The 9,467-nt window shown below is 33.1% G+C and overlaps 1 protein-coding gene across 1 annotated transcript; it reads right to left on the reverse strand.

The window, feature by feature from the left end:
* Nucleotides 1-1,038: 1,038 nt before the first annotated feature.
* LOC134724696 (E3 ubiquitin-protein ligase TRIM45-like) lies at nt 1,039-7,932 on the reverse strand. The gene is made up of 2 exons (XM_063587873.1): nt 7,868-7,932; nt 1,039-3,785 (listed from the first exon to the last, which is right to left on the reverse strand). Exon 2 carries the CDS (start codon nt 3,780-3,782, stop codon nt 2,145-2,147), a length of 1,638 nt encoding a protein of 545 aa, XP_063443943.1. The 5' UTR covers nt 3,783-3,785; nt 7,868-7,932; the 3' UTR covers nt 1,039-2,144.
* Between the last annotated feature and the right edge of the window lie 1,535 nt (nt 7,933-9,467).

The following is a 9,467-nucleotide window of genomic DNA, read 5'->3' on the forward strand; positions in this document are numbered from 1 at the left end:
ATCATTTATGGTTCTCTGAACAATTGGTTTTCAATTTGATGTATTTTTCTTCTTAATTGTATTTTTTTTGTTTGTTTATTAAATAATTTATTTATTCTAATCGTTGATTCTTTAGTCAATATTGTAAAATAGCACTGAAAGACTTATCCATCCATCCGTCCGTGACAATATAGGGGTCGTAGGTATACTCGGAATTGGTTGGATTTGTACAATATCAGTATAATATAAACGTCTTATTTTTTGTTTATATTACCCGCTGAATCGGAGGGTGTATTTAGTTTTACCCTACGTCCCAACAATAAGTTTCCGTTTTCTAATGGTATTTTGCCTTAACCAAATTGTATGCTTATTACGATGAAACATAGATCAAGTGCAAATTTGGGTGGCGTCACTTTTTTTCTTGAAAATGAATCCACAAATGAGATGTGTCACTGGATATGTACTGATGTAAGAACAGTAATATACAACCCCTTTTCCTTGCTTTCTTATAAATTAAGCCTACTGTTTGTTTCAAATATATGCTTATGTATGTAATCAGTATTTTCCATAGATTTGATAGTAAGAAGTTAAAAGGTTAAAGATATTTCTTTTTGGTGTGTATCCATGGAAACAACCAGCTTTTTTTTTTGCTAAGAAAAATATTATAAAAAGGAGGTAAAGATGTCACATATTTCGCCAAAATTTGGCCAAAATAGAATTTCAATCCCCTAGAGTTATACTTTTTCCGAAAACTGTTTACTTATATCTACCAAGAATAAAAGAAAAAATATACCTTTCGCATCATTTTTGTTTAATGCATATCGTGTGAAAAAACTCGACCGTACGGCGACATAAAGTTGTTAATTTCTGTGTCATTTGGTTTCCTTTGGAGAGTTGTCACATTGGCAATTATGCACAACTTCTTATCTTTATATCACAAAAGTTATAGTTCATACGGAAAATAGGGACAGTCTAACAAAAAATAGTCCATAAAACAGGTAAAATATAATCTTTATATTCTTAAAAACTAACCTTGAAGGCTAAATTAGTCATCAGCTGTGTAATAATGAATTTTAATTCACAATTAATTTCATATATGAACAATCCTCTTTTGCTCTCTTTTAAAATTTCATCCCTCCTTGAAAAAGTATAGACACGTACCGTACATGGAGAAATTTGTGTACTGTTAAAAATAAGTAGTGACAATTTGTATTTGCGGAAGCAAATTTATAAGAGTCAATCAGATCTACAAACAATATTAGAGAATCGTGTAGGGGTCATATGAACTCGTGTATGGCCGAGTAGAGATCGAAGAGTGGTTGAATTTGGTCGTGTAGAGATCGGGTATTGGTTGAGTTGGTCTGGGATAGGAAAAATATAGAAGTCGCAGTGATCATGAAGCGATCGGGCATTATCGAGTCAATCTGAACAACATATCAAACAGGTTGGCGTTGATCGGGAAATGGTCGGATATTAGTCGAGCAAAGGTCGAGATGATCGAGTATTGATCGGTAAAATATTTGTATTCCTACCAAACTTGACCTCTACACGATCCCTTCCCGATCAATTCGACCACTACCCGACGTATTCTTGATCTCTTCTCTAGTAACTTTCTTCTCGATCCTTACTCGATTATTTTTGACGGGTCAAAAACTCTCGGGTAGAAAGTCAGATCGATGACGACTAAGGTAGACCACCCCGAATATTCTCGTCGATTGAGTTAGGCCAGTCTCCCGATCGCTTAATCTGTCTTGAACGGGATTGATCGAGTTGGTCTGATCGACAGTATGAATCTAGCTCAATCGGCAAAAGGAACATCGTGTAGCAAAACAAATCGTGCATATTGCAGATTGACAAAGCAAATAAACACGTATTAATAATTGATATCGAATTTTAGTGTGTAATATATGCATAATAAAACGAACATAAAATAAAGACAGTTGATCAGACTTGAAAAACACATAGTTTCCGGCATCTTTATTCTTTGACGAGAAAAGTTTGTATTTAATCTGATGAAAATGGTATGCTGTTGTCTTCGTTATACAAATGTCTCTGTACGATCCTGTATCCCGAAAACCTGTTGATCTTCCCCAAAATGCATATGATACTGTTTAAAAAATCCAAGCTTTTCTCTCAACATAAAATGTACAAAAGCATACTTTGTTTTAATTCTGACCAAACACAGATACCATGCTATTGCCTTGCGAAAGAATCATTTTTGAGAAATTACTGGTAAAGCAAATTCCAACATATTGAAAAACATGTTCATCCTTTATTACGATGTCCAGAAATGTACCATCTGGCTTCAGTCTACAAATACCGTTTTGAAAAACAACAATGTAAACGTAACCATTGTTGTCAACTGCTATCTTCCACATACTATCTTTATTAGGTGTGGAGTATGTATAAACAAATGTACCATCGTTTCTTATACAACCCATAACCGTTCTTTCAGTGTAAAAGATATTTCCAGATTTATCCAGAGAAATAAACCAAGGTGTCTCATTCTTATTTTTGGTTTTTACTGACCGAATAAATCTTCCCTCAAGATCCAGAATGTTAATGTTCCCTTTGGTTCCAGCAAATATGTTTTTATGTGTCGCAGCAACTCCTCCTCGATTACTTTCCTTTACTGACACTGTTCTAGAAATTTTCTTCTGATCAAAAGCAACAAACTGTAAGACTTCTTCTTGTTCAGATGTCAGAACACCTATGTTTTTTCCAGGGATTAGAGCAATATCCCAAGGTTGGTGTTTGGTATCAATTTGAAACTTGTAATTATCATTGACGTCATATACCAATATTCTACCACATTGATTGTTGTCAACTAAGATGACTTCGTTATTATCATTTATTGTCATTCCGTAAATTGCTGCGTTCTTTATGTCTAAATCTCGTTTAAAAACAAAGTTTGGCAAACTATGAGGTTGAACAATTGGCATTTGGGATTGACATTTTTTCTTCTGAACAAATTTTACGGCAGACTGAATTTCGCTTAGTTCTATTGACCCGAGAGACTTTATAGATTCCAGTGACTTCTCAGGATTTAGACTTATTCTAAATCTGGTTAACTTTTCTGTGATACCAGCTACTCTTTTCTCCAAATCTGTGAGATCTTGTTTGTACGCGTGAGCAGCAATAAACGCTTGCTTTTCAGAACCATGTTTGTCTACAAGATCAAATATATCTTTTTTGTCTTTTGTCTTTTTTTCGATATCTTCTGTTTCATTAATTGTTGTCTTCGATTTCTGTATTATTTCATCTTTTTTTAGATCTAGATCATGAAGTAAAGACTTTTCAAGAGCTTCAATATGCCTAATTGCGTCTTCTTTTACTATCTTTACAGCCGTTTTGACTGACTTAACTTCCTTTACGACATTTTCAATACAACTCTTTTCGTCTTTACCAATTGTATGTGTGGTTTCTAAAACATGGTCTACAAGTTCCGTGGCATCTATAAATGACTGGGACTGCTTTGCACCTTTACATGCTATATCCACAGACATCACCTTCTGGCAAGAGCGATGGTTTTCTGCTAGACATTCTTTGCAAGATAAAACATCATGATCGATACAAAAATACTCAAATGGCATTTTACCGTGTTTCAAACAGGAATGTTCTACGATAAGTGTGTGAGCCGGCATTTTACTGATATCTATGAGTTCATGATGCCGAAGCATTTTCATGGATCGATGGTTTTCTGTGCAGTCTGAACATAGAGCCTCTTCACAAATTACACACCAATGAATGGAAACGTTATTTCTGTCCCGAATTTTGCATGGTTCACACTTAACTTTCTCCATTTTCTAAAATAGATAACAAATGAAAGAAAGTGCATGTTATTATTATTGTATTGTAATAGTTATCAAAGGTACCAGGATTATAATTTAGTACGCCAGACGCGCGTTTCGTTTACATAAGACTCATCAGTGACGCTCATATCGAAATATTTATAAAGCCAAACAAGTACAAATAATTGTTATGGATCAAAATTTGATTTTTTTTTAACTCGCTTCCAACACCCTGAATGTGAGTTTAAAACCACATATGAAAGCTGCTACGAAAAATGTATCATTTTTGGAACTGGTTCGCTGCAATGCAGAGCAATGATGATCAGTAAATAGCAAATTTTGTATCACTTGATTTACAAACATTTCAAGCTTCTTAATCGAATTTGATTACAAATATCTTCGAAGGCAAAATATCATTTCTAATCGATATATATATAGATTCTTACATTGATACCAGTGGATTATCGGATTTATCCAATCGAGATAGTTTAATTATCAATTATAAAGTCCCAGCCTCGGCGAGGACTTTGAAATTTATAATTTAACTATTGAGATTGGATAAATCCGATAATCCACGAGTAACTATATGTAAGAATCTGTTCCTCTAATGATTAAAAAATAAATTTTCTTTTTTTGTTAAACGAAAATCCCATTCGAGTGCCTTTCACATTCCAGGAAGTTTTCAATTTAATAACACCGGTAAGCATTTTTTTTTATTCATTCAGTTAATTAAAAAGGTTATGACCCTTTGAATCATCCAATGATCTTTTGAAATCAACCGCAACCACAAATTGATCTTTTTACAATGGGTTCCAAAAGGGATAAATTTCCATAGAATTAGAGAAAAAATAATACCTTTAGATCAACAGAATTACAATAAGGCGACAGTAGTTTACCGATATTCAAATTTAGTGGCTCGATTAAGAAGATACATTTCAATATATCAATTTATACATGTAGTGAACATGCACAAGTGTACGTATAAACTGACATTATGTGTAAATGCCAAGTTGGAAAAGTAAAAAGTTGAAATCATAATGTTTGTCACTGTTTCCAACTTAAAAATCAATAATCGTTTACTATACTGAGCTGCGTCATTGCTGCGAAGCAGATGTGCTGTCAATCAAGGAAATATAATCTGCTTCACATTATATCTAAAGGTGACAAAAAAGAAAAATATCAACATGATCAAAGTGGTGTTTACAAATCGAAAATCAAAAGTCCTATGTAGACAGAAAATATCGGCTTCGTCCCTTCAATTGCCAACCAGTGTTCATGTTTCTCTGAGTCTTTTAATATTGTGTACATTATTATGTTACATATAGATGCGACTTTGAATTGAAGCTTCTTATTCTGTTACGCCGTTCCGTTATTTATATAGTTCGTTTGATTATATTCTTAATCTATTCATGTGTTCCAGTCGATGAGTATTATTCACCTTTAACCTTATAAGAACGTTAAAACATCGTATCGTCGCTACTTTTCCCTCTCTCACACGTATCTAATACTGAAGATTGTAAGGTCATACCAGTACTGGAGAACATTCTAAGGACAAACGTCATCTTGGACACAATTCGTGGCTAACCACAGAGTGAGTTAATTCTACAACATTGTATTTGAACCCTTTAAATTGCTCTACATATTTGAAACTTTTCTCCGTGAAATACCTGAAATTTAAGGTTCATGTGGACCCTATGGCTAAAATGGCCGTATTTTCACCTCAAAATTTTCTCTGAGTACAGGCAAACCTGTGCATCTGGAAAAGTTTTAAGGCATAGCATGCCCTAGATAAATAGAATTCAAATGCATGGTATGAATTAGAAAATTCATAACTTAACTGGATTTTGCCGTACACTTTTTTTCGTCTCTGCAGAAGATGATAAAATAAACAAACAGTTGAGTTTACCTTGATATGGTCCACTCAGGTACACAGTTTAAATAACCAGTTATTGTCAGGTATCTATTGTCCATCTGATGTCCATGTCAATTAAAAATGCTCACTTTAATTTTAACCTGTGGGGAAGTTCTCAAACCTGTTTCCCAAGTTAGTTTATTTTGGCACCTTCTGGAGGAATGAAAAAAAGTGCACGGCAAAATCCTGGTAAGTTTTTATTTTTCTAAAACATAAAACATACTTAAAATTAATTTATCAAGGGCATGCTATGCCTGAATTTTTTTACAGATGCGCAGGTTTGTCTGTACTCGGAGTAAATTTTGAGGTGAAAATACGGCCATTTTAGCCATAGGGTCCACACGAACCTTAACCGTTCTTGAATTAAAGTACAACATTTTCTCGCATTCAACTGTTCAACGGACTGTGCTATCTATTACTTTTGACATTTCGTTTTAATAACATTAATTGAACACATTGTAAAATTGTATTTTATTTGTTTTTCAGCTTTTTACCATTTGTTAGATCGGTTTGAGAATAAATTATCAGCACCTGATAGTCTTGTTGCTTGAGTCCAATCGTCGGTAAAACTTAATGGTCAGGCCATTACACTTCTTACTTACCCGTTGGTATTGGTATCTAAGGGTGTGTTCACATTGACCTAAATTCGGTGTTGTGTTAGTGTAACTCCCACGTAAACTAAACACAATTGCGTTCCCATTGATAAAACTCAATGTTTTCATGTAGTTTAAATCATGTTTCGTCTACACACAGTCGATAGTCAATGTGTAGGTTAAGTGTACACAAAACTAGGCATTTAGGACATTAGTTTTACCGTGTATATATATTTAAGGAGGAAACTATTTATGAATAAAATTGATATTTTTAACAATTATTTATAAAGTTCTTTACAGAAATTGTTGTCTAAAATTGAAGGGTGGATATGACCTTAATCGGGAATCCGGGATCGGGTGTTTTTAAGTTCGGGATTTCGGGATTAACCCGTTCGGGATCCTGGAATTCTTTTTTCGAATTTCGGGATTTCGGGATTTTAGCACTCTTAGCTGCCACTAATATGTAATGCTTAAATTTAAAGAAAACAATTGTTTTCGAATTGTCACCAAAATTTGTCTTGAAAAATAATCCATAGCCCCCCCCTTTCTCCCCTGAAAATTAAATAGTTGCTGCTTATTCATTTGAAATGGTCTTCCCGAATCGACTTGACGTACACATAAATATTCGCCACTGGTCTTTACTCAAACAACGACTCACTCACGCATAAATGCATTACTAAAGGAAAGTGTGAGGTAAAAAGTAAAATCACAAAAATACTGAACTTAGAGGAAAATGATATGTTTGTCTAGTATCTCAGATCCCTTAAGCTGCACTAAAAATTATAAAAAAACTTTACCCTCTCCGTTGTCAAATACTCCTTGGAGAAGAAATATCATTTCAAACAAACAGAAAAGATAAAAATGTAGTAATCCCTAACATCTCAATCCTCTGTTTTCGTCTTTAAGCACGCTGCTGCAGCCTACGTTTTCCAATCCGTAATCGAGACATATAGTATATTTAAAGTACTGCAAATAATCAAAATGGCTTTCATAAAGGAGCAACCATTTGATTTCAAAAAGGGTGGGGGTATATTTTTTTTTATCTGAGTCAGATTTTAAACGTTTTATTCCGGATTTTTTTTTCTCGATGAGGATCGGAATATTTCCATCACCCCTTGAAGTCAAATGGTCGTTCCCTTACTGCTAGAAAAGTTGTCCGAAAACTTTGCATCCGGTTCTACGTAATGGACATTTAAATGCCATATGGTTTACAAGTGTGAACAAATCTTATGTAAAGGTAATTAAACCAGGTGTATAGATGTGAGCACATTTAATGTGAAACCAGTGTCCATTAATTAAACTAATTGTAAACATGTTTACTGTACACGGCGTTTGGTGTGAACACGGCCTAATAGAACCGACTTAGTCAAAGTTTCAAAAAGTCCATTACATTTAAATCAAACCCTTCGTGTACATATATAGATATTTGTGTTTACCTGTATGGTGAATTATACACATTATTTATATATCCATATAGCGGTTTAGTTGACGATACCAATGTCACAATTAAAACTAACAATATATTATTATTATTACGTGGTATGACATAGATATTTATTTATTCAAGTGCATATTAAAATTATTAAACTTACCTAATCTTTGTCAACTTCAAATATGGCTACCCGGAAGGAAAAAACGTCAAATTGTTCAGTGTTCATGTCTGGTCTATGTTTAAAAATAGAAAATATATACAAAGTATTGCCAAGTTGTAATCTTTATTTATCATAGATTCATGTTTCGATTATTAGTTTAAACATATTTATTTATAGTGGATTGGGAAACAAGTTTTGCAACTTATATTAATCCCTTTCCACTTTGCGGGTACGAGTGCTTTCGATTATCGTAATATGATTATTCAGGCGAATTAGGCAAAGAATGAGTAGATGTTTTCTTAGTGAAATTGAATTAACAGTCAAGTACATGGAAATGTAAAAACAAAAATCTATTGAAATAAATATCATCAAAATGGGATAACCTATTATTTGGAAGTTCCTGAGTATTGATATTATTTGTTTTAAAAAAAAAATATTTAAATTTAACACAAACATTTGACAGGAAATCTAGAGTGTCTATTCCAAAACGAAGACCACCGTTAAGGAGGGGGGCCAAAAACAGATAACAGTAAATGAAATATTAAAATAAGTCGGGTCCTTGACAAATCCAGTATTTCTTATTACGGGTATAATCCTTTGTAATGAATTCCATTTTCTATGAACATGTTTTTAAAATTATGTATTTAGAATGTGTTTACTACTCAATATATTTTTATACCCTCGTTTACAGGACGTATAATGGAATACTGTTGTCTGTCTGTTGTCTACATGTCGAACATTAACTCCAACACTCTTTAACCAATTTGCATAAATCTTTGAGAAATTGTTTACTAGTATATTAATTTACGTGAGCTCCCCTTCGTTTTTTTTGTTTGTTTTTTTTTTTTTTTTTATAAATTTCAGATTTAAAGTTTCTGAGTAATGGACTTTTATTCAATAAAAATGGTGTTTTTTTCAGTTTTCTGATAATATCTCAAAAATCCTTTCACAAATTTGCAAGGAATTTTGGTGAATTGTTTATATCTATTGACATGAGCTCCCTTTCAATTTTGATTGCGCTCATGATGGCTGTTATATAATACTTTTTTCAGCATTTATTTTTATACAGTTATAGAAACTCACACATGCTTGTAATTTAAAGTGGGTGTAATAAAATTGAGAATGGTAATTAGGAATATGTCAAAGAGACAAAAATGATATCTAGTAAAAATTCAAGGGCAGTTATGCCTTATGATACATGTATCAAAGCAGGTCCAATTGACATAGTTCTTGTGTTTGTTGCTACTAAAAAATGACCTAAAAGAGTTTGAATATATATATTCGCATTCTGACTTTTTTTAAAGGCCAATTTAATGAGGTGTGTGAATTTTTTTAATAAGACTATGAGGCAAAGTGGTATATAGGGTAAAAATATCAAAAGCACCAATTATAAGCATGCAACTTATCAAGTACCTCGAACCAATTTTGACACTCCAAAAGTAATTTATTCCACTATTTTCAAAGGCTCAATTTGAACAGTTTTTTATCAGGCTTTTGATTGCACCAAGTGTACTAGTAGTTTAGTAGGGGAACAATGACTTGAAGACAAAATAAATCTTTGTTTGTAATGAGCTATGTGCAGCTTCCTAACCCAGTATAT

The sequence above is a fragment of the Mytilus trossulus genome, chromosome 1, assembly GCF_036588685.1.
Source record: "Mytilus trossulus isolate FHL-02 chromosome 1, PNRI_Mtr1.1.1.hap1, whole genome shotgun sequence".
NCBI classification, from domain to species: Eukaryota; Metazoa; Mollusca; class Bivalvia; order Mytilida; family Mytilidae; genus Mytilus; species Mytilus trossulus.

Excerpts from the sequence above, each read along its gene's own strand:
- LOC134724696 (XM_063587873.1), bottom strand. The coding sequence starts at position 3,782 with ATGGAGAAAGTTAAGTGTGAACCATGCAAAATTCGGGACAGAAATAAC.